A 25,751-nucleotide genomic window follows, 5' to 3' on the forward strand; every position below is an offset into this window, starting at 1 on the left:
TCTTCTATTAAATTAAGTATTATTATGTATTATTTGAATTACCTAATTGCGAAAATCAGTTTATAACGATTTTAAAATAGCTACTTTTCAATTAACCGGTAAACTTTAAATTAAGGGTAGCACAATTGCACAGGGTGGCAACGCCATGTCAGGGATGCAGGCTGGCGAACTGTCAATCGCATGTCTTGAAATGTACCGTTATAAAGGGTGAATCTGTGCTCTCTCTCTCTCCCTATCTCCCCAGCTCGCTCGCGCCTTTGAGGAGCTTGTGCTCCAAGCCGTTGGCGTTTCGGTTTGGTTCGTTTGGTTTTCAGTTCGCTTTCCAGCTCAGTCGCTGTCAGTCGCTCTGCGCGCTCTTTTCTCGACGGTCGTGTGTGTGCGTGCACGCGAGGTTGTGTGTTTGCGTGTGTGTGTGCGTCGTGGGCCATTTGTTTGGTGCCAATTAATTTGGCCGAAACTCCAATGCGAGTTGTACGGAAAATTATGAATTGTGCTGGCCCAGAAACATGAGAAGCTTTGCGGCCCTGAAACACTGTAATTAAAACCTGCTGGATTCGGCCTACTCACAAAAAAATAAAAAGAAACAAAACAAAAGTCTCCAACATCACACTGTAAAGTTTGGTGCGTTGTGTAATCAGTCCGACGAAACGGAGTTTCTCGCTTTGTTTGTTTTTCTCCGCTTTATTTTCGGCAACAACAAAAATATATTTTTAAATTGCTTTAAGCTTGCGGAGTTTTGTGGAAAAAGCTTCAACCCAACTTCATACCTTGACAATTAAATCATCGCTGGTGAGTTCGAATAATACATTACACACACGTTGAACATACATGCATACATACGATATATACTTACTTAATACTACGAAAGCTGAAATAAGCGCTGCTCCAATTTTTTGGTGGGTCACTATAAAAAACAGACCTCAAAACACCAAATTATCGATTTTCTTTCGGGGAGCTCCGTTTCTGGCGCTCTTTTTTTATATATTATTCTGCGATTTTGTTCCTGCACGTGAACGTGTGTGCGTGATTGGTATGGTTGTGTGTGTACTTAATCAAGAACTGAAACTGTTTTCCTGCAGCTTACCGTTAGCCGAGCAACCGCATTTGCATTTTGTCACATTGCCAAGGCAACGCGACCCAAACGCCATATGGTCGCGATCTGATACCCTATCCCAGTGCACATAAGGCCGACCATTTGCGAAGACCCGTGGGATTGGAGACACTCTCATATTCTTACGGGTGGAAGTGGGAGTCGATCTCAAGAGATCGAATATGCACAATATAATACTGCAATATGTCTGATAACAATCAGTTATATAATTTGTATTTAAGTGTAAGGGTATTTAACAACCTTGTTCCTAATTCTTTTGATTTTCCTTCTTGATGTTTATGTCTGTTGGAATTGCGACGCTAGCATTATTGGGATTTCTTGTGTTTATTGTTCTTGCATTATTTGTTTTTTCATTACTGGCACGCGTTTCAGTTTCATCGTTCTTTTTTGCATCCTTTGACCCCGATTGCAGTTCCGACTTGTTTTGATCGCCAAACCAACAAATACATACGCTTTCGAACACTGATTTTAACGCATTAGCCCCGTTCGTTAATAAATTATTGAAGTTATGACTTCAGAGAAGCGAGTTTATTTGCCAAATTTGGATATGCCCACGCTTCGAATTTGAATCAGCAGAAAAAAACATGTTCATTTCCCTGAAGCGTTATATTTCGTCTGGAAAAGAACAAAGCAAATGCTCGAAAATCTAACTTTTTTTTTAGTATCTTTAACCCGAGGGCGTGGAAACCAAAACGTATCTGTGTACCTTAGTCACTTGCCTGTATTTGTGAGCGATGATTAATCATAATAATTTGTATTAAGACCCCTTAAACCACGCTGTCGGCAATTTCTGTTGGTAACAGTAAAGCTCCTTTCAGTTACTTGGTTTATGTTCATTTTGGCATTGGTTACTTTCGAAAAGCCTTTCGCAAATACAACGACCTTAGCTCATATAAATATAAACATACTTATATATGTTCATACATATTTATTAATACAGATAAAGCATGGCCAATGACTTGCACTCGAAAATGTTGATTGAACCATGAAAAAGCGTATAAATTAGAACTTTGCAAATATACACCAAAAATACCGATGAAAAGAAATCTGTTAATTGAAGCTGCAAACTGGAATTTGTAATAAAAAAATATAATTAACACTGGATGACTAAATGGCACCCAAAAAAGTGTGAAGTGAAGATCAGGCAATTAAGTGTATGAAGCAATTGAATAAGAAAAAACAAGCGCAATCAACATTTATTACCAAATGTCAAATATAATTTAAGATGGCAATTTTGTCGCATAACAAATTATTTGCTTTTAGCCTTTCAGAGGCAACTGCAATTTGATTGGGATAGGATCAATCATTTTTCATGACTTTATTTGAGGCAGTGAGGATATTAAGAAACTTAACGGGCAAAATGTTGATGAATTGGTTAACTCAGTCGCAATTGTATGCATTAATAAATAAAACGCTATCATTAGTGGGAAATTATTTTATTTCCGAATAATTTTCTTATCAAATTTAATTAAATAATGTCCATTATCTACTGATAATAATCAATCCAGCAATATAACTTACTCGTGTGTTGATGTGCTTATCTATCTGATTTGATAATAAAATTATGTTAATAAATGGTGGCAGATGTTATTTTATTTGGCGAGTACTAAATTTGAAATCATGAATAATAGTGACAGCCTATTAGTGTAACTTATAATTTAGAACAGAGTTAGATACACTTGAATTACTCCGCAAAAAATATCATTTAGCATCCAATGAGTCTCTAACATGTAATCACCTTCCGGGTAAGGGAGAATTTTCGTAACATGGTGATTAACCGTATCGGTGGTAAGTTTTTCCACAATAATATCGCTCTAATGAGGGGCAGAAATGTGAATTTTATGAATATAGATATAACCATAAACCATTTAAATATACATACATTATATGGACAGGAGTGGTTTAAGTTGGAAAACTCCTTAATCATGTCAAAGAAATACTTTGCTACGGGATTTGCCTTTTGATGTTTGAAAAAATGGCAAGCATCTATGGTTTGATTGTATAGAAATGGCCTGTAACCATTAAACCTTTTGTACAATCCAAAGTTGACCTGAAATGTTATCATATAGTATATAGTATACATATATAGTAGTCGGAAAAGGTTTTACAAATATGTGATATTTACCCGTGCTTTGGTAATTGGCAGTTTATACAGGGTTACCCTTCCCGAAATATATTTATATGTTCGATTTATCGATTTCAGAGTGCATTGCGTAAATTCCGCAATTTCTTTGTTCACTGACCTACACTTCAAGTTCGTAAACTCCACTCGGGGTGTTATCTATAATATTCGGGTTTGAAATGTGTTATTTCTTTATATATATATATTAGTTACTTACCTCTTTTACTATTAACATAAGCACCAGTAAAGAACATAATAAAGTTAGCTTTTTGCACATCATGTTATATCGATAGCCTCTGACGAACTGAAATCTATTAGCCACGGGCAAAATGTATGGTTCACAAAATTGGATTTCAAAGTTGATCGATCAGAAATATTTCGTTTTAATGGAATTATAATTATAACTATATAGCAAAGAGAGAGAGAGTGCTTACATTAGGGCTAATAACGTGCGTAATTTAATTTAATTGGTAAACAACGCCGAAAAATATTAAAATATATAAAAACATTATATGACTTCGTCTTATATTTTTTCCTACCATCACTTATCATTGCCACAAAAAGTTCTTTTGGTCAGAGATTAAAATGCAAAGAACCATATTTTGCTTCTAGCTTAAAACTGTTTGTCTACAAATTTATCAAGATTTTGACGACGAAGGACAGGCAGACAGGAAAAAGCTTCTTTGTCATGCGGCATGCTCGTAAATGTAATGGCATCTGCGAGATACAAAGATACATTCGCAGCGCGCGCATTACGTGCATAGATATTACAGATGCGACGCTATCCAAATGTCATATGTCATTCGTAATGCAGAAAGGCCTGATGTAATGGCAAATGTCAGCCAAGGATAGTGGAGCATAATACGATTGGCTATCGGATCGATATGCAAATGTTATGGTTAACCAGATGAAGTTGAATAATATCACAGTAATCACAGTGGAAATGTAAATGCAATATGTTAATACTTAATTTGTATTGTATTTTTTTTAACTGGAATATAAAACTTCCCAGAACTAAGTGACCGAAATGCATGTTGCATTAACTTTTTAAAGCGGAAACTTAAAGTTAGCCTAACACTAATTAACTGCTCCCCAAGCATGACCGGAGTGACCCTTCCTTAACCATGTTCAGAGTACAGAACCAAATAAAATCAGTGCCCTGTCCCAGTGAAAAGGTAACCCAGTTGCATGGAGCACGATGAACTGCAATCCCCGTGAGCGGAGGAAATGGGTAGCGACTGCAGTCGCAGCTCACTGAAGCATCAAACGACCAGAAGGTGACTTAAAGCTGCTACCCGGAGCCTTGAATCCACAACTTCCGATTCCACTCCACTCCACACTATTCTACTCCACTCCACTCCACTCCATTCCATTCCGATCCGTCCCGCAATTGCATTCTGTGTGCGTGCCGAGAACGAGTACGAGTATCTTGCAGATACGTATGCGTTCCTTCAGTGCTCCATGGTCATAAATGAGCAACCAAGCACGACAGCCTCGCGGCATCGACTGACATCCCACTTAAAGAGTGGATGTGCTCCACCCGTAAATCGCGTCCACAGCCCTTCCTTTCATCCAACAAAATATCAACCACGGATACACCCCCAACATATATGTATATACACATATACCGTCGGTGACAAACGCCAAGTGTGCATAACTTTTAGTAGAGCATGAAAAATTAACTTTAATTCGATTGTAGGCAGTTCCCAGATGGCTCTTCGTCCATTACATCTACCGGCGACGGCGAAGTGCCTGGGTGCAGTTTCGTTCGCCGGGCAATTAATGTGTGATAATTAAATTGTGATATCAGCTGAACAATTTACCAATTAAAGCAGCAAAGAGCTGCTGATGGCTGCTCCACCACTTGGCTTGTAGGTGGGGATGCTCAAGATAAATTGCATGAAATACAATTAAGATTAAAATTAAAATTAATATACATAAACATACATAAAATGTTACTACCCTTTTGAAATGTTTTTGTACTAAATGTTCTCAGTTTTCACATTATAAGCGGCAATCGAAAACCTTAACACCTGACCTACCTCAAAGGATTGCTGGCCAAGGCAGAACACTTCCCACGTCCTTCCTGGATCGTAGAAACTCGAACTGAACTTCCTCTCCTGTTTCACCACATCTCCAGTTCGTGATCCAGCTAATGAGCAATTTAGCAGGAGCACTCACATCCTCGACCGTCATCCTTTCGCTGCCAAAGAGGCAGCGAAGCGTTAAGGCAACTGTCTGGCGGGCAAGGATAATGCCACAGACACTTGAGCCGCGATGGGCTTAGGTCAAAAGGCAGTTCATGTGGCTATCTTTATGGGTTCGTTCCCAGCCTGGAAAATTTGCATGTTTTGCACAATATCTCGAGCAACCCCCGGCGTCCAATCAGGGGGGATTACATTTTTGGTGGTGACTGCTTATGCTTTATGAGCAATTAATATGTCAGTTAGCGGCGGCTTGGACAGATTGATGGGGTTGTTGGCTCGCATCGAGGCCCGAAAACGAAAGCAAGCCGCAGCAATTAGATGGCGGAACTGTCAACGGCAGGCACGAATTGCCAGTAACTTGGAAAGTTTTCCTTCATTTTCCTCAGTGGCTCGTGCTCGGCACGTTTTTGCATGATTTCCGGCGCACCCTCGCCGATTTTCCCGTGCCTTATCAGAACTGGACTGGACTGTTGGGTTAACAAGGACACTCCCTTTTGAATTTGTAGGCCGCCTCGAGCGTGCGGCACATTATCCTTAAGCGTTGCCGCGCCAGGCGCTTGTGTCTTTATGTCCCAGCTACAAGTGTATATGCTGAGAACAGCTTTTTCTCTGGAGAAAGGAAGGAGAGTAGAGAAGTTGACGGTGGCTTGCGAATCAGGACATGGCGCGTGTTCTGCCCAAAGTTCCCGTGGGAATTCTCAGAAATCTCATATCGTGGGCGTGCGAACAAATATCTGTACCTTGACTCATTTTGGTTAAATAGGGTTGCTTCGTTTCAAGCCAAAGGTATTTTTCCTATTGTAAAATTGAAATTTCTAAAATATGTGTTTCTTAAAATAACATTAAAAACCTTTTGCCTGCCTCAATAACTCAAAGATTTTAACCACAAATCAAAAAAAAAATACTTACCACAGCCAACAAGTTATATATCTTTTGATTTCTTCAGCACTTACAAAACTTTTCCGAACTTTATCCAGGCAATCAATTTCAATCAATTCCACCTTATTCGTTACCTGCAGTCCTTGAGCTGAATTTAATTCCTGCTCCGTTTGGTGAGCAGTTCAATCCCGAAAAAGCAATTCCAGAGATGAGAGGCAGCAAATTTAAAACACCCACACACCCAAGGGTATACATATATGTACGGATACAGATACAGAACACAATCAACCCACAGGCAATAAGAAAAAATATTGAGTTTCAGCAGTTCTGCAGAGAAGAACTTTAATGGACATCCGGCTTTTATTATGCTTAGTCTTATTATTATTGTTTTCCCACCTTCAAGGTGTGTGTGTGCTAGCTGATGATGACGAAGAGGATGAGAAGCACCTCAAGTGCAATTGAAAAAGCCAAAACCGCACAGAGCCAACAATAATAAAAGCAATAATACCAACCAAAAGCAAGCAACAACAAATGAATGTACTATGTTGATATTTGCGTTGGCCAAGGAAACGTCTTTGGCGTGGTCGATTGTCGGATGGAAAACGCGGAGGAAAATCCACCAGACAGTAGAAGATAGAAGCTATGGCTTTCAGAACGAGGAGGACTGCGCCTCATTAAGTGCCCGACGGCCTTTGGTTTATGGTCGCCAGCTAGATGGCGGACTAGCGCAATTGCACAACTACTACTATATATACTATACTATACTATATGTTTGCTGTCGCTGGCACTTTTGCGGGGGTGTCGATTTCGGCGTGGTCTAAAACAAGTTTAGGCGTTTCAATGTTCCTCATTAATCTTGTGGCATGCCCCACGAAAACAGGGAACACCAATCAACAGAAGTGCCACGCCTTGAGGTGGCGGCCCGACTTGGATGCCATGCCATTTGCCTTATTGATTGACTTGCGGGGGATCGAAATTTAGCACCATCCGTTGTATAACTGTTGCGGATACACGTTGCGTTCCTTAACTGGAATAAGGTGATAAGCCGATTATCTTTAATAGCAATTAAACGTCAAAACAGGAAATGCAAGAAAAGAAAGAACTAAACAAAGTACCATTACTAACTTGCTATTAGCAACTTAAAACTTACAAATGGCATGCTTCAGATTAACTAGACACTTTCTCTAATTTTTCCGAGTTAAACAGCATCACTTTAAACAGTTTCCCAGAATTCAAGTCTTCCGTCTGAAAATACACACAATTTGACATTCGACTGGCACTTTTAGCCCCTTTTCCCCAAATAAAAACGGACGTCACGAGGGGGAAAACGGACGTTCTGCAAACCAGAAAAAAAACGAATTGCATTAATGCAATTTTAGCATCTGAAACCGTGCTGAGGAAAACTAAACGGGCACGTTCCAATTGGTGTCCGCGGTCATCGTCAGCATTCTGTGTCTGCATCTGGATCTCCATATGCAACTGCAACTGCATCTGCATCCAGTGAGCTCTGAGCCGCGAATGGAGCAGGGAGGACAATTGGACACCAGACATGGCAGCCCGGAGTCCACTGGAATCGTTCCAAATTGCCGGCGCATGACTCCGTCCATTTGCAGAGAAGAAAGAGTAGAAGAAAAAAAAAGAAACGGAGGAGTATCTTCTGATGAAGAAATGCTGTAAAATGGAATTGCATTACACACACTTTAGGTGCCATTTGTGTGGCAATGGGTGGAGGGGGGTGGGGGAATCTGAAGACGAAGCCATGAAGTTGATGATGCGCCAACAAATTGGATGCGTAATGGCTAAGCGAGAGCTGAGCCACAATTGATATATTTATAGTTATGGCCAATAGGGACATGGAACGTCATTTCACTTTCGACCAAATGGGCGAAAGTCAGCTTGCTTAATATTTTCCACAAGGCATTAAGCTAAATGGGTCTTGAAACACAAATCTTAATGACTTTATATACATAGAAATACCTGAGGTCTTCAACAGAATCGGAAAATTAATTAGCAGCCATGGGAATAGCCGAGAAAAGTGCTCGGAATTTATTCGCACCGGACTTAGTATGAAATATTTTCATTGGCATTTCCAACTGGCTGTGCACTATTATTAAATTAAATTCCAATAAAATGGTGTTTGGTTCACACGGTGCTGCTCACCCCTTCAAGGTTTCGGTGTCCTCTAATGCTGGTATTTATTCTATATTTTTATTGCAATCCTCTCTTTATTGCCTCTAATCCGTTAAATGCTTTTTAATTGCATCTGCAACCTTGTCCCAGGGACACTTGAAAATTCAGTTCGCATCGCCAGGGGAAAGTGGGCGGAAATATAGTTGAAAAGGGGGTGGTTGAGAGGGCGTGAGCAACCCTAGGCTAATTGGTTGGGCGTGAAATTTGTGAGTTTAATTTTTTTAGGACTCGGTTAGCTGTCAACCCCTGGAAAATTAAGGACCCCTACAATGTGGCCCTGTGGGAGACGAAATTGATAAAGAACGGGGAGATGCAATCAGCCAAAGTAAACCACTTTTTATCGGCTTAAAATAACATTGGTTAGAAAGTTCGCCAAAGCAAATAAATTATCCATAAGATAAATAAGTAGGGTTATTAGTTATTAGGGTTATTATTAAACGGATTTGATGATGACCTAAAACAATGGGGTTTTTATTATTAATATTTAATATTATTTATTATTAATATTGCCTTGTGATCGTATACTTTTTGTTCTCAGTGCAATAACTTTAAATCACTTTAAGCTTCAGTTCATTCAACCGCAAGCCGAGCTTAGCATTCAAAAAGCTCTTTCACCTGCCCGACAAAGCTTTTAAGCCCTCGAGCCACTCAAGTTTGCGGCTCAGCTCGGCGACGTCTCAAGAACGTACTCAAGAAACGAACATAAGCCCTAGGCTAAAAGCACACATGCTAACATTTACTTGGCCAAACACATACATGCAGTTTTAAATTAAAAACAAATTGCGAACACGAGACTAAATATGTTGCAGCTATCATGACCCTAATGACCGTGGGAACTTTTTATAAACGTCACTGACATTGTCAGCTGAGTGCCCAAGTGTGAATGTACACATGTGTGTACTTGGTTGTAAGCAGGCTCTTAAGTTTCTTTTAAGAGAGACTTGAGTTCAAGCATTGCCAGATTAATAGCATTTTTTAAATTTTGTAACGGAAACAGCAGCTTTAATAATAACTTTAATAACTGTTTTAATACTGTATTTATAATAAAGAATCTTGTTTTCATTTCAGCTTTTTCAAGGCAGCTTAAACTAATACAAGGTAAGCAATTTAAAATATTTAATAAAACGAGAGAGAGAACGAAACAAGTTTTATTTTCTGTAATATATTTTTAACAATTTTTCCTGAAACAGCTATACAAAACAAAATGGTATTAAATCATCAGAGTTAATATATATTCAATCTGGATTATCAAAACATTGGTATAATCGATTATTCATCACCCCCGTTCGAATTGTCGCAAAATGATTTCAATTATTGCCCAACAATTGATTTGTTAATCTTCTTGTCTGCAAAATGGAAATCCTTAACAATTGACCCAGCAATTTGTATGAGTAATTGGCTTCTTAATCGCAATTACAGACCAGATTGGGTTCAATTCGGGGGAATTGTATTGGTTTGGATTACTCATGCCAAACTATTTGTTGCCATTTGTGAGCCTTTCATTGCGGCATTTTGCGCATTTTGATTGAAATTTTGATTAGGTTGCACATGTGGCTTTTGTCTGCCCCGCAGCCCCATTGACTGACATTGATTTCTCAGCTTATGGCCATTTCCCTATTTCCCCATGCCGCTTCTTCTTCCCTTTTCCCTATCCCCCATTGTCTGGCATTATCTTTTGTCGGTTCATTCTGCGATGGGAGGTGGGTGGGTGGGTTTGTCTGGGATCCGGGGTCTCCCCATTCAGTGCTAGCTGTTTTCATTATGGTTTATCTAAAAGTGTCGAGTAATGGCTGTAATGGCTTTAACACATTTAACACACGGAAAAATGGCATTATTTTCTGTAATTTTAATGTAATGGCGGCAAGCTTTATATTACTAACATCTTCTTGTGTTTTAAGTAAATCAATTAATAACATATTTTGGTTAATTTGGAAAATAATATTCAACTTTTGAGAGATTTTTCCCAAACTCGAAAAAGTTCGAAAATTTTATTGTAACTTGTGTATATCTCTAGGAAATATAAAAATAATAATAATAATCTCTTTTCTCAGTGTAAGTCTGCTTTATACATCAGTTGCAGCACTTTGTTTTTTCTGCATTTAAATTGCGATAATGTCGGCGAGATTGGGTGCCATGTGTAGGTAGCAATGGTTTGCTCCCAATAGTCTTGATACCATTCTTTTTACTACCTGATTTTATGGGCTACCTGGATTAAAGTCGCTGCTGCATTGCAATTTTTCGCACGTTTAATTGCTGAAAACTCTCTTATTATCTATTTGTATGACTGTCTCACGCGCACATTTGGGAATTTATCTTTCGGAGTTATCTATGTTTTTCTTAGCGCAGCAGTTTCTCTTAAAGAGCGAACGACCTTGCATCGCACGCTCTTTTGTTCTACGGTTTCCGCTCTCGCATTTCGATCGATCATTTTGCCATTGTTGTCACGGAATTTAGGTTGGGCAACTAATTCAAATCGATAAGTTCAATACATTGATTACCGAGCCTTGATTATTGTTCAGTTAATCAGTTTTTATTCTTTTCATTTGTTTTGTATGTCCGTTGGGATTTCATAACCACCTGGCCATCTCTTGCATTTTGTTAATAGCTAAGTCTTTGGTAACTCTCTTTGATGACTCTCTTGAGTGCCATAATCATTTCCATTCAAACCACTCGCTCTTCATACTCCATGTGAAAAAAACTGGCAGCTGCAGAACCAACGAAACCAACTGGTTTTGAATGCCCTTCTATCACTTCAATGGGGTATCTGAAATCCTGATTTCGAAGACAAGAAATATGTTTTGAAATCCATATGTTTAAATTGAAAATATAAGATACAGTCTCTTTTTCGGGATTATTAATGTTCATTGCGCATCTTTTTAAAGACATCATCCTTACTATTTGTAATTTTTACACCTGTGCAAAATTAGTAATTTATGTTACCAATTTTCCAAGAATTCAAGCGCTTACTTTCTGTTAAAGGAATACGCCTAAACACATTTCCGAACTTTAAATCCAACACATATGGGTTAAGGATAAATCTGAGAGCCAGAGATATTACAAAACAATTAAAGGTCCTTTTTGAACTACCCGGCTTTGTAATTATCTTAGCACTGACCGGTTTGGGAAATTCCCAGAGTTAAATAATAAAATTGAGCTCGTGTTTTCCCAGAACTTTTTCAACTTGTCCCGACCGCAAATCTTTTAAGCCACGGTCAGCAAATCGCGATCACTAAATGCAGCGCATCTGAGATTATACCTGGCCGAGATACCTTAAACGCCTCTCTCGCTCGCTCAACTTCAGCTGTCTCACTCCCACTCTTGAAAACCTACAAGCTGCAGAAACGCGTCGCAGTTTTATCATTATCACAACAAATACAAACACAGCAGAGCGGAGGTGAGATGGAAGAAGCAGAACGAAGTCGTCGTTGGTAGTAAATAAACACAATGGAACTGAGCAAATCCACAAACGTACTGGTGCACTGGAAAAAATTACTTTTAAAATAATAAATAAAATTAAAAACTAAATTAATAATAATGGGATAGTAGGTTATATTAAAATTATAATTCAAAATCCCTATGAAATAGGTAAGATCACTCTTCCCCCAAAGTGTTCTTAACAATACATAACACCACATTTAGTTGAAAAGAAAGAGCCAAAGACTTTTCTCAGTGCACACACACACTGACAGAAACACCCTGTAACAGCTGTCGCTCTCTTCCGCTCTTTGCACGCTCGCACTCTTTCCTCTCGACTCAAACAGCGTCGAGCGTGCGGACAGAGTCAGCCAGTACAGTAGAGCAATTTGAGCCGCCGCATCGAGCTAACCGCTTACCGCTTGCCGGACAAACGCGTTCCGTTTTCCCTCCGCTTCCATTCGCCTTTGGCCCACTGTCGTCGTCGGTTGTCCAAATGTCCGCGTAGGGATAGTGTAACCTATTTCCAATTTCCGGGGGGGTCATAGTAAGAAAGTTAACACCTAAGTAGTCCAGGCCTTTTGGGCCAAGCCGATCCCAGCCATCCATTTACCGGGCTCTTAACACGGGGATCGTTTTAATCGGTGTCGCGTTGTCGTTATTTCGGTTTTTCGCGATTTTCCCCACATTCCGTGTGTTGTGTGCTGTGCGAGGTGTTCTTGGAATTAATAAATAGTTAAAACCGAAACGTTGGCAAAAATCCACTGAATGAGCAAGAAAATTATATAAGGCCCGAACCGGATTTATTTATTAATTATACATACGAATGTGACCAAAACAAAAACAGACTGACAACAAAACTCGGCTTTGGGATATACCAAAAAAAAAGCAACTCAAATACAAACCGATCCCGATATATAAATGGTAAATGCTTAAACCCAAAAAACCAGTAACAACAGCCAAAGTTGAGCTTGACTTGAGCTTCGGATTTAAAGCCAAGTCAAAACGAGTTTTTTGTTGTGCAAAATCAGATTTGCATATATGTAATTCTTGTGCAGCTTTACGCTAGTTGTTGCTGCTTTGACATTTGTGAAAACATAATATGCATTTTTGTAACAATTCCAGTTTTTGACGTCTTCAATATGCATTGGTGTAGAAAACTAAAAACAGCTGTTCAAACTATGAAACACTATACTAGACTTTTCTTCGCCATGAGCTAAAGTATTCAAAATACGTTTCGGGGCATTAATTTTAACAATCAGGGGGTGTATTTCCATTAAGTTTATAGCGATGCCAGTAATTTAGAATGAATTACCCAGCTAAAAACTCAATAAATCTTTGCAGTTTGCACTTGAACATAGCAATTGCGAGGGGGTTAGGTTAACAAAGGAAATATATAAACACAATTAGCAATTAGCTGCTTTTGGCTGGATCACATGAACGCACATAGATATGTATCTAAAAAGTTACGATTGACTGGATTCTACTGGTCTCCAGTCTCTCACGTTTCCGAAGATGAATCATTTGGCATGACTAAAACTTTTCAAATCGATCGTATATAAGGTCTATTTTATCTATTTCAAATATAGTCCCACACTTCAGTTTAAAATCCAATGACTTTCTGCCGAAGCATGCGCATATTCTTACCACAAACGTTTTCCCAGCACTTTTGTAAAGTTAATTTATTTTAATGTATACTGTGTGCCAAATTATTTGACTGTCAACTGCATAAATTACTACGATAACAAACAAAACGGAAAAAAAAAGAAAAGTGGCAAAGGCAAAATGGAAAATGGGGAAAATTTCCCATTGAAATGAGTAATGAATTGGTTTGGGGCGGCTGAGAACGGAACCAACTGAGAGTGGGTGAAAATATATTATAATTACAGTGTAATTAAATGCCAACTTGGCCCCGGCTTTCGCCAGAAGAGAGTTTTTTGCAGCCACAAACTATGGGATACTTTTGCTTTGCATAATTATGCTGTTCAACTTGATTTACTCGGAATGTTCTTCAAGATCTTGAGGTTCCACCAAAGGGCTCCCTGATTTATGCTGCACTTTTTTTTTTTTTTTTGGTAGCAAGGCCTCTCAGCCTGGCCAGATTATAAATCTCAGCAGTTCATAAAAACTTCAGGCAAAAAGCTTCAGCAAAAACCATTCAGAAACATTCCAAGAAAAGCCAGAAACACAAACGAAAAAAAAAGAAACTGGTAACAAGCCGAGGAAAAAAGTAAGAACATAATGCTACCTGGGTGCAGTTGGACTTGAGTTAAGCCAACTCTGGGATGGAGGAGCCGCGTCGAATGGAACCGGTTTGGTGGCTGGCTGCCAGCCAGCCGACTCCAACTTTTCTCACATGCCTTTCGATTATGCCAAGTCGACTGCATTCTTCGAGACGCGGCTTTCGCTAAACGTTTGGCTAAGACCGAGCTCTCAGCTCCGAGCTCCAAGCTCCAGCTCCCCATCCTCGAGCTGCAACCCATCGGTCTGCAAGTTCAACACTCAGTCGATGAGTTAGACCTCAACTTCAACTTCAACTTGATCGCTGCCTCGACTGTGGCTGCATAAAACTTTAATTTCATGGAATTTCCTTTCTATTTTTATGCTGCAACGCCGATGATTAACAACAGCAGCAGCCAGCCATCGAGCCATTCAGCCAGCCAACTGCCAACAAAGAGAGACGTTGGACAAGTCAAGAACACGGGAACAAGTCCAAGACCAAGTCTAACTCCAAGTCATGGCTGCCAGCTAGAACTTCAACTTCTGGGCCATTAACTTGGCTCTGGAGACGGGACAAAGCGGGCATGGGGCACCTGGCATTCTGCATCTAAGGCAGGAAATTAAAAATGCAAAAAATTGGATAATTATGCATGTAAACGTTTTGTCATTAAGTTGATACTTAAATGCTGCGGCGATTAACAGGCTGATTTTAATAGAAAATATCGCTATTAAATCGGAAGGGAAGACACGGGGATTCCTTTAGCTGTATTTCTTTCTTTTATAAAAACCACTTGCAATTATGAACCTTAAAGGGTATTAGAGAGTTTGTAACTTTTTGTTTATTCTTGACATTTTCCTTGCCTGCCAATAGCTAACTAGCCGTAAAGCAAACATTTCGCATTAATGCCAAGAAGTTTTCTCGCCTCTCGAAGGCCCGACTAAGTCGACACGCCAACTTGGTAATAACTTGGCCTTGGCTGGGCTAAGTTGGCCCAAAACCGCAGAGCCTTAAGAATGTCAAAGGGCATGCTTGGGTATGATTGCGGGAATTTCCGTTCCTAGCTCCTTTTTTATTGCCTTTAATGAGCCAGTTCAATTTCCGGTCTGTCAGTTGGTTTAGCTCTGATAAAGGATTAATCTTATATAGAAACTAAAGAGTTTGTCAGATTTGCTATGAATATATTCATAAAAAATTCAGCTAATTTTACTTATGAAGAAAACGGCTTGTCAGCTTTATTAGCGGAATAAGTTATTAAACAGTTCAAGTAGTATTTGAAAAGGAATATACATAACTACATATATGAACACTTAGTTATTTTCGGATTGTCCCACTTCACTAATTCCAAACAATTGTTAATGCTATTTTGCATACTTACAAGTCATTCTTTGTATACGTAAATGTAATTACTTTAGCTCTCATATAAAATTCTATCGAAATAGAACGTTTATTTACCAACGCCAAATTCTAGTAAGTTTCCAAATACCGTGGCACACCTGTTCGTTCGCCTGGCTTATTAGGCAAATAGGGGACTAATTGCGCCAGTATTACTGTGCCCCCACAAAACACTAGGATGGCTTCTTTTGGCAAGTATGTGGGTTGTTTGTTTAGTTTCCTATCGATTATTTTCATTGGGTGTTTGCACTGCCTACTTTTGGGCGCTGGCACCCGGAAATTTCTAAACCAATTGGCCAACAGCTGTTTCGTGTGCTCTCTATTTGCCTGGCGTCAACGTTGAAGAGCGTTGACAATGGGAACAGAGAAAACTAACGTGGTTACACTTTTGTGCGCCATAAAATTGATTTGACGACCAACTATGACAATCAGAGCAGAGAATGCCACTGGAAAATAGCGGGAGACAACCGTTTGGAAAATCGTCAGGCTTGGCTGACTTTCCATCGCCTCGGATTTTGGACCACGTTGCCTCCGCGACGACCTTTACCGCCATAAATCGGTTGGATAATCGTCTAAACTTAGCAGTTATCTAAACATAGTTGCTGGTGATGTCACGTAACTTTCCACAAAACTTGTAAGCAAACAAATTCTCCTGTTTTTTCGCTTATCGCAAAGTCACATTTTGAAAAATCCCTTTCCCATTTTAAAACTGTCAGATAAAAGAGCTCTTTAGCCAGTTTTTTTCGTTTGCCTCTGTCTGGGAAAGAAAAATATTACATCTTGTGTACTTTGATTACACGAGCTTTGCTGTAGATCAACATTTGGATAAATGCTTAGGAAACTAAAGTAGTGACTTTAAAAATCTTGTTTGTAATCTAATATTTTTCTGGCATTTGTATCAAGTTTCCAGGGTCATTACAAATTCAGTATAAGGATTGAATAAATTCAAATAAGCTTTGGTGTGGAAGTTGTCTTAGGAATTTGTTTTTAACGCATTATACATTCTTGTGCATATTAAATTAGTTCTTAGTATTCCCCAGTGATTTTCCTCTCCGGTTTTCCCTCGCTTTATGAGTTATGAATGCGTAATGGTAAATGTGCTTTGGATGAATGATTGGTTGTTGGAAATTTCTCTGTTTTTTTCACCTTTGGTCTTGTCTTCGTTGAATTGCATATTTTAATGGCTTTAACGTGCCGCACGGCTCAGAAACAGGTTCCCCGAAAAATTCGGTTAACTTTGAAACAGCGAGTTGAGTCATCGAAATATTTATTTGCATAATGAGTGTAAACAAAGTTTGTAAGCGTGGTTCGCAGAAAAAATCGTACGCTCATAAAAGTGGCTGAAATCGTATGTAATTACCGTCGCATCTGCCGGCTGGCGAACAAACAAAGGATAACAAGGATCTTCGATCGTCCTGTTGGGACACGAACCAAAAGAGTCTGTCTACCTGGAAAATCGGAAATCGTGGCAAATCGAAGTCACTATGTTGAGAACAGACGGCGGCATGTGCGCGAGTCCGATTACCCACTTAACCAGAGAATCCTTCGAGTATCCTTCGCCACGTGCAACGAGCATATGGCAGGATCCTGGTAAAAGGAAAGAAAGAGACAGAAAGACGAACAACAACTGCTGGCAGGGGCTGCATTCAAACGACAGATGCAAACCATTTCGTAGTCTTTCGAATTGTGACCCGCTTGCATGTCTCGTGTTCGCCAGGACAGAACACTTCTTATAAGGTATATGGATGGTATATGGCTACCTCCACTCCACATAGTCACATGTGTATAGCTCGCAGGCGTGCCTATTGTTTTTATTTTCATTTCTTGTGTGCCTGCATTTCTACTTCCGTTCGTCGGGTTTTTGAGGTTTCTCTCAAGTGTTTTTGTGCTGGAAATATACTCGTATTGGAGTTTGTTTTGTTAAAGGATGTGGTGTATCCATTTCCCATTTTATACTCTGATAAGTATAAACTTGTAAATGCACTTTTTGCGATGCATTTCTGTGTTCCTGCCTTATAAACAATAATATTATGATTTTTGTTGTTACTTTTTACCAGACAGTCGCATTTTTCCTAATATTTGCATCTTGCCAGCATCCCTAGTCACCTTTTTTTTCTCACACTTACCTTTTCCCACACCCCCCGCCAAGTTTTCGATAATTCCCATATAGAACCAGGCATGGTAGACACATAATGGTCAGATCAACGCCCAATTGACAGCTAATAATTATGCGCAGCATACCCTATAGTATTTCGCTCAATGACAGGAACCCCTGTGCAATTAGAACCCAGCCTTGCCTGCATAGGACATGGGTGCATAGGAATTCCCTCCCCCCAATCTTCTAGTGCTTTAACGTTTTAGGGGTGCATTTGGGTCAGCGTGTGAAATACCTTTGCATCCGTGCGTAAAGTAACCCAAGCTAGCGGCGATCCAGGATTCTCAATATCGAAGAATCCTTCATGCGAAATCCCACGGCGTTCAAGAAACTCCTTTATCCTAGCTAAATATTTCTTACCCTTTCTTGGCTTCTATATATACCCATTGTCATTGTTTTTGGATTTATGTATGAGAAGACGTTGCTGAGTTTGAACAGCTAAATTGCGTCACCGGGGATAAAAAATCGCATGCTTCCCTTAAGATTCCACAAGTTTTGGCCAGATGCTGTGCGATCTTTTGTTGATGTGTCTCATTATTTGCGTTAAACCTTTTGCGGCTTTTTGGCTGCGAATTCTTTGCGCACTTCCTTTAAAGTAACCAAACAAACCAGGCAAAAAAGCAATGCTAGCTGTTTTCTCTGAAGATTTATTATACGGTGAACTTTTTAGGTTGCCCAGATGTTTGGCTATCCACTTTTCTCCCGAGCTGCTTGCTGGGGGCTACAGATACTATTTAGAAAAGCTCATTGGAATTAACTTATATGACTCCGTGGGGGCTAACCTGCAATTTATGGGCTTAGATGCGACAAATTTTATTGCTGGCCAAAGTTCAGTGTTTGGTGTTCAAACTGGGAAAATAAATATGGATTTTGATATTTGAAGTATTTAAAATAGAATGTTTGTGATTATCCAATATATTCCATTTATAAACAAGCCATCGTTAATCACGAACGACAAAACATAAATATTCACAAATAATCCTTTTGAAATCTCCCTGGGCAAAATTGATACTCAATTTCCGGTCACAAAATCCTTGGAGTCATGCCTCATTGCACCTTATTGTGGTGGCTAATTGAAGTCATTATCGTTCAGATCCATAAAAAATGTAAAATTCAAAAGCGCACACATACATACAACGCTTAATTTCTCCTTTAAATATTCACACAAAACGCTGTCTGATATATTTCAAATTTATTTCACAAAAAAAAAAAAAAACGAAGAGTTCCCACGACCACCGACACAAGGAAGAGCATTAAAAATTATAAATTCCTGCAGTTGAGGGCAACCCTCGAAGGACGAGGATGCGGATGGAGGACCAAGGGGCAGAGGAACTCGATGGTGGTTGATAAGACCCCTAGCCAAGCCAAACAAAAAAAAAAGGAAGGACTGCAGACAGACAGAAGCGTATGGCGGGAATAATTATAATTTTATATCGAGTACTAGCAAAAAAAAAAAAAAGAAAGAAGGGAAGCCATTAAACGTGTATCCTTTTCTGACCATCACTTCGGCGTGTGAAATTTTCAAAACGCATTTCACAATGTTAGTTTTAACACTGACGTTCTCAACTAAGGGAAACCATTGAATGGAATACCTAAAAGTGAGGATAATTAGTGGGAAAACTTAAAATGATTACTTAAAGAAAGCTGCACTTTAAAATGTGGATAGTTTTGATTAAAAAAAACTTCACCGTAACTTTACTCCACTTTACTTTGTACAGAACTAAAAAATCCAATTATCATTTTAATTGCCGCACGTATGTATCTTGCCTGCATTTCGATTTATTCCCTCCGCAGAAAGTTGAATGCCATCAGACATCCGAGTGCCATCAGCCATATCCTGAAAGGACAATCCATAACTGTGATGAATGCAAGTTAAGCTTGCATTTGGGCATCACATGGATGGCACTGTCGATGATGGAAAATGGGTTGTCCAGTTGCCTGAAAGGACTAAACTTTTGCAAAAGGATTTCCGAGGTGTCACACATGCCCCAGAAGGAGGCTAGACTGTTGGAAAAGTCATTGGCACTGTGAGCGAAATGCAACAAGTGTCGATGCCCTTTTGAGGGCAGAGTAAAATTGAATTTCATTTGACATGTTCCCACTCTAGATCGAGGCTTGATTGCGGTTATGCAATACAAATTACTATATGGGCTGCGAGCATACAAATGTTCATATATTCACCGATATACAAAAGTGTCATTGACTGCGCTGGTTTTGTCATGCCAGGGTTAATTGTTTAATGCTAAATTAAAAACAAACTGGAAAAAATCGCCATGTTCTAGCGCGGCATTTCGTCACCAAGTTAATAAAGACAGTCAGCCATGTGGCGAATGATTTACAATGCTAGCTGCGGTCCACGGGGCATGGCTATCATGAAAGAAAGAGTTTAATGAATTAATTACGCTGGGTGTCGCAGGCACAACCCTGAAGAATGGTCAAAGGTCAACGAAGTGGCAGACAAAAGTTAACTTGTGCCGGGTATAATTATTCACCAACTAAAGTCAGTTACGTTTCAATGGAGTTATTATTCCTTAACTCCATTCGTCCGAATTTACTTCTATTCCGCGAATAATAATTGTTTACTGTAGCCATGGAAAATACCCCGTCTAGTTCACCATATTAATTACCATATCACAAAGAGAAAATAAATATGTTCGTATCGGGCAAACATTGATAACGAACAAATATCTCCCCATACTTTATATTATTTTTTCATTTTTATCAAAGCAAACTGCAGTCGGATCTGATTCTCTGGCAAACACGTACACAGATTTTACGTCTGGAACCTGTTTCGTGCCTCGATTATTGGTTGAATGAACCCTTTCCGGATGGTGCCCCACACCCCGGTGTCCAAACCCTTGTACAAAATGCTATAGCCAGTCAATTGTTGTCATTTCTGAAATCATGTTTACTTTTAGTGCGTGATTTGGATTTTATTTTTGTCGTTTTCTGCCCATCTTTCCATAAGATAGCTTACGCATTTCATGAATCATAGATACTAAACTTTCGGTCAAGTTTACTTCGGCTTTTATGGGATTTTAAAGTGGTTTGTTTGAGAGAAATGACGAAATTTATAGGTCAATTTTTTTTTCTTTCCATTTTAAGAATATTTACCATTGCCAATTTGAGCCCGCGCCCCTAGAAATTTTATGAAAACAAATTCAAGCAAATGTCCTTCAGTTCAGCAGCCATAATGTCGCCTTCTGGCCAATGAATTTATTCAGTTTTATTGTTATTGGGTTGCCCTTTTGGTGAGTGCTCTGAGAACTTTTAAGCCAAATGCCAAGAGCATTTGTAAATCATTTTCTTCTACCCACCACACCATCATATTTTCTTACAAGCCTCTGACCCACTTTAAAAAATGTTTAGATGCTTTTTGTGTTCACAATTCGATTAGCGTCGATGGGAAAAATGCAGTCAAACAGCATCCCAGCGGAAAAGTCAACGCCCTTCTTCAAAAGTCTTCTAATGAAGCCGGAAAACCAAAAGCCCAAGCAAAGCTACAAATTGTGGGATCATGGTGGCGGCGTGGTCACCAAGTAACCAAGAACCGAACTTCTGGCCTTCGCGAGTAAATCAAATGTTCAAACTGGTTTCGTAACATATACCGTTAACGGCTTAAGTGGCCAAGAAGAAAGTCAAGTTGCAACGGAATTCCGAATTGAACTTTAAATGTTCTGCTCACATTTTATCACTCGACAATCGTCGAATCACAAATAAGTTGGACAAATAAGCCCAATTAGCCTGAGTAACCTGACACTGTGCAAGTTGGTCAATTAACATGACCAGGCTAATGGTCGAAGAACGTGAGATGTCTGGCTGAAACGTGGAAAACCATTGGGAAAATGCTGTGGTGGGTAGGAACTGCGGTTGAATCCATTTTATATGACGACTCTGGCCTTTGGGTTCTCAGAGATCTAAATATGCAAACGAAATGTGGACAGCGTACAGATTATACCCTTATTTAGTTCACACAAATATTAGATAATAATTTAAAGAGTTAAGAAAAATACGTTGGGTAACGTTATTTGTGTGGTCTTATCAAGCGCCCACTTCAAAGCGTTTATTAAAAAAGAAAATATCGCAGCTAGACAACCATAAATATTGCTCGTAAAATTTACATTTTTGATATTCCTCCAGTCGGACGCACTATTTCTTGTGAAAAGCAAAGCAAAATATACACAGTTTTGTTATGATTTTGCGATAATTGCAGACGCTTAGTTTATCAACAGTTTACCGCAATACGAGGCATGTGATAAAGTCACAAAAATGTCAACCCGTGTCACCGCAGCGCTGGGAAAACAAAAGCCTCGGGCGAAGTCAAAGCAAATAAATTCTAAAAGTCAGCAAAAAAAAAAAAAAAAAAGAAAAGAAATATGAAAAATTAAATATGTGTGTAAACAATTACGTGAGACACTCGACTGGCCACGCCCACCGCCCACAGCCGCCCACACGTTGCGATAAGCGATTGGAGGCCGTTGGCATTAATTGCTCCTCCCGACTTCAATTCTAGTTCGGGCCAAGCCGTGGAGGTTGGCTGGCATTATCTGTACGTGGTCGCGAAAAAAGCTCTTAATGGATCGCAGTTGTTGGTGGGGGGAAAATAAAAATTATGTACTATTCGAGGGCACTCTTGATCTCGACTCAATGACAATATCGAGGGGGCGTTGAATCGAAAACCCGAAAAGCCGATAAACCAAAGTGCCTTCATGTGTCGATTGCGATAAGGAGGGGTGTGAATCATGCATATTGGAGACGTCAGCACTGATAACGCTGCGTACCCCCCACAAGAAACTATAACACCAACACACTCTCTACACATTTTCCAGATCGCGCCCATCAATTTAATTTAATCAAAAGCAGTTACTCAAATTCAATGAATAAATAAATTTGCGCAGCCCAACGAGCCAATAAACGGATCAATAAACCGAAATACAATACACGATTTCCGCTGACATCTGGCAACGCTGTCCGTTGGCAGCTTGTAACGGTTATTCACGACAATTTACTCACGCCCCGAACGAGTGCAGCGAAAACAGCGAGTGCGAGCGAGAGGGCTAGCGAGCAGGCATGGGAAACTCCTCGTCACACACGCACGAACCACTCGAGCGCGGCTTCACACGCGGAAAATTCGGTGATGTTAAAAATGGGGTAGGTTTTTGAACTCCACTTAGATACGATCCCCAGTTCCACAGAGGGTTGAACTGCAACAAACCGCACTTGTTTCGATCTCTCTCTCTATCGTTTAATATGTTACATAACTAATGACTGATAATGTATCCTTATCCCATAGAAATCCGCTTCCTTCCGGTTTAGCAAGAAATCGCCGAAGAAAATGGATCGTCTGCGCCGCTCCTTTCGTGATTCCTTTAGGCGTCGCAAGGATCGCGTTCCCGAATCCTCGAAGCCGCATCAGTGGCAGGCGGACGAGGAGGCCGTGCGATCGGCCACCTGCTCCTTCTCCGTTAAGTATCTGGGATGTGTCGAGGTCTTCGAATCGCGCGGCATGCAGGTCTGCGAGGAGGCACTCAAGGTCTTGAGGGTAAGTTAAGGATGGACTTGAGGCATAACAAGATGAAGAACTGACCATAGAAATAATATTTAATACATATTATGTTAGTTACTTATCTTTTATGTCTTCGAGTCCTTCGTTATCCTTCATCTAGCCAATAACTAATTGCTTGTTTTTTGATATTTAGCAATCCCGTCGTCGTCCTGTCCGCGGATTACTTCATGTCAGCGGTGACGGCTTGCGAGTGGTGGACGACGAGACCAAGGGCCTGATAGTGGACCAGACCATCGAGAAGGTCAGCTTCTGTGCACCGGATCGCAATCACGAACGCGGCTTCAGCTACATATGCCGGGATGGAACCACTCGTCGCTGGATGTGCCACGGCTTTCTGGCGTGCAAGGACTCCGGCGAGCGATTATCCCATGCCGTGGGCTGTGCTTTTGCCGTTTGTCTGGAGCGAAAGCAGCGACGCGACAAGGAGTGCGGCGTAACGATGACCTTCGACACGAAGAACTCGACCTTCACGCGGACCGGATCCTTCCGTCAGCAGACGTTGACGGAGCGTCTGGCAATGGCCACAGTGGGCACAAATGAGCGGAGCGCAGATGGGCCGGGATCAGCAATGCCGGGTCCTCCGGCGGCCACCGTCAAGCCTTTCAATCCCTTCGCCATCGAACGGCCCCATGCCACGCCCAACATGCTGGAGCGTCAGAGTTCGTTCCGTTTGAGCACGATTGGCAGTCAGTCGCCGTTCAAGCGCCAGATGTCACTGCGCATCAACGATCTTCCGTCCAATGCCGATCGTCAGAGGGCCTTCCTGGCCGCCGCCGCTGGCAATCCACTGCAGACGCCACTGCGAAGTGTTTCGCCCATTGCCGAGGTCTCGCCGGCCAAGTCTGCTGGAGCGGATCCGTCGTCAGCTGCCGCTGTAGCCGCCGATTCTGTGAGCCAACTGTGTCAGGAGCTCAGCCAGGGCCTCTCGCTCTTGACCCAGACAGACGCCCTATTGGCCGCCGGCGAGGATCTAAACTTCAACAACAATCGGAGCATTAATCAGAACATCATTGCCGCTGAGAAGCAGGTGCAACATGTACACTCATATGCCCCTCCAACAGCACAAGTGACGCCTCGAGTGGCCAGCACCACGCCCACATATCAGACGCTCCATTCGCAGTCGCCCTCGCGGTCGGAGCAGAGCATCGAAACCTCGACGGAACTGCCCAATGCTGAGCAGTGGCTGGGTCATGTGGTGCGCAGTACGTCTCCGGCAGCACCGAAGCGGCCCACTTATTTGGCCAATGTTGGCCGAGCTCAGACACTGGCCACTGGCACTGGCGCTGCAGTTGGAGGCGGTGGCCCAGACGATCCATTCGACGCCGAGTGGGTGGCAAATGTGGCAGCGGCCAAGCAATTGTCGCCAGACTTGCCGATACCGAGCACTGCGCGCTCGCCTCTGGCCAGGCACAGCACCAATCCGTTCATCTCACCGCCCAAGGCGCCGGCGCAGTCATTCCAGGTGCAGCTCTAGGCAGCGAATCCGGGGTCACCAGGGGGACAAAGTGTGGTTCGCTTGAAAAAAACGTAACTTAGTTTAAAGTTCAGGGGCAGGATCGGGCCAAATAGAGAATCGAACAAAAATGGATAGATGGATGGCTGGATGGCTGGATCGGATGGAGGTTATCAGAGATACTTAACGCAAACATAACTAATGTTGAATTATGCATATAGAAAACATAAACTACAGTTACTCACACGCAAAACGCATCAAGTACAGTAAATAAATCCATCAATGGCGCTTAGCACTAGGCCAAACCTTAAATTGCTTCGAGTAAAATAGATCATCAGATCGTAAGAGATCTTATACCGAATATCAGTCTTATAAGCGGTTTTGAGTATGACACTAGGAATTAAAGTTCTACGACATGTAATTTTTAAAAGACTTGAGTAATACTTCGATCATTCTTCCCATACTAAAAGACCGTTTCTAATGACTAGACTGATACTGGGGAAGATCCCTTAGTCACTCAACAATTGACCAAGCTACCAAGTTACCCACGAAAGTCCACCATAAAGCAAACAACAAAACAAATACAAATGGCACCCTCTAAGCTTAAATGCAAACTTTGTATTATACTTTGGTAATGCCCTTCCACTACTTGTTGATTGATCCCACTAAGAATAATGATTATGTATGAATATGTATGTTGATATGTAGGAAGCTCTATGTCATAGAGCCGATTATTATTATATCAGTGTCAGTGTGCGGTACACCGTTTTTATATCAAATCTTTTATTATTTAACTTAATTTTTAAATCTGTACAAAATGTATTATACTTAAATTATAAATATAATTTAAAAATAAACAAAATGGAAACGTAAAAAACTTCAAGTTATTTAAACATAAAAATCAAGCAGCTAAACGCAATGCAACTAAGACGATATAGAAATATTGAAATAAATAAAGTTATATAGAAACATATACCATATATTATAAAAGACGAAGCCGAATTCGGCAAACAGAAATACATTCGATTTGTGCGCTTCTGA

The 25,751-nt window shown here is 40.6% G+C and overlaps 2 protein-coding genes across 3 annotated transcripts; one reads left to right on the forward strand and one right to left on the reverse strand.

Moving 5' to 3' along the window:
* Nucleotides 1–384: 384 nt before the first annotated feature.
* On the forward strand, nucleotides 385–25,751 carry LOC117136190 (protein numb). Of its 2 annotated transcripts, none has more exons than XM_033297063.1 (4): nucleotides 385–789; nucleotides 9,578–9,607; nucleotides 22,985–23,233; nucleotides 23,391–25,751. In XM_033297063.1, the coding sequence occupies exons 3-4, from the start codon at nucleotides 23,027–23,029 to the stop codon at nucleotides 24,729–24,731; spliced, it is 1,548 nt and encodes a 515-aa protein (XP_033152954.1). In that variant the 5' UTR covers nucleotides 385–789; nucleotides 9,578–9,607; nucleotides 22,985–23,026; the 3' UTR covers nucleotides 24,732–25,751. The 2 variants fall into 2 exon arrangements, with proteins under 2 accessions (XP_033152954.1, XP_033152870.1); XM_033296979.1 differs by lacking the exons at nucleotides 385–789; nucleotides 9,578–9,607 and adding exons at nucleotides 12,296–12,847; nucleotides 22,521–22,842.
* LOC117136304 lies at nucleotides 2,707–3,625 on the reverse strand. The gene is made up of 4 exons (XM_033297191.1): nucleotides 3,451–3,625; nucleotides 3,237–3,392; nucleotides 2,994–3,161; nucleotides 2,707–2,925 (listed from the first exon to the last, which is right to left on the reverse strand). Exons 1-4 carry the CDS (start codon nucleotides 3,511–3,513, stop codon nucleotides 2,770–2,772), a joined length of 543 nt encoding a protein of 180 aa, XP_033153082.1. The 5' UTR covers nucleotides 3,514–3,625; the 3' UTR covers nucleotides 2,707–2,769.

Source organism: Drosophila mauritiana, chromosome 2L, assembly GCF_004382145.1.
Source record: "Drosophila mauritiana strain mau12 chromosome 2L, ASM438214v1, whole genome shotgun sequence".
Lineage (NCBI taxonomy): Eukaryota > Metazoa > Arthropoda > Insecta > Diptera > Drosophilidae > Drosophila > Drosophila mauritiana.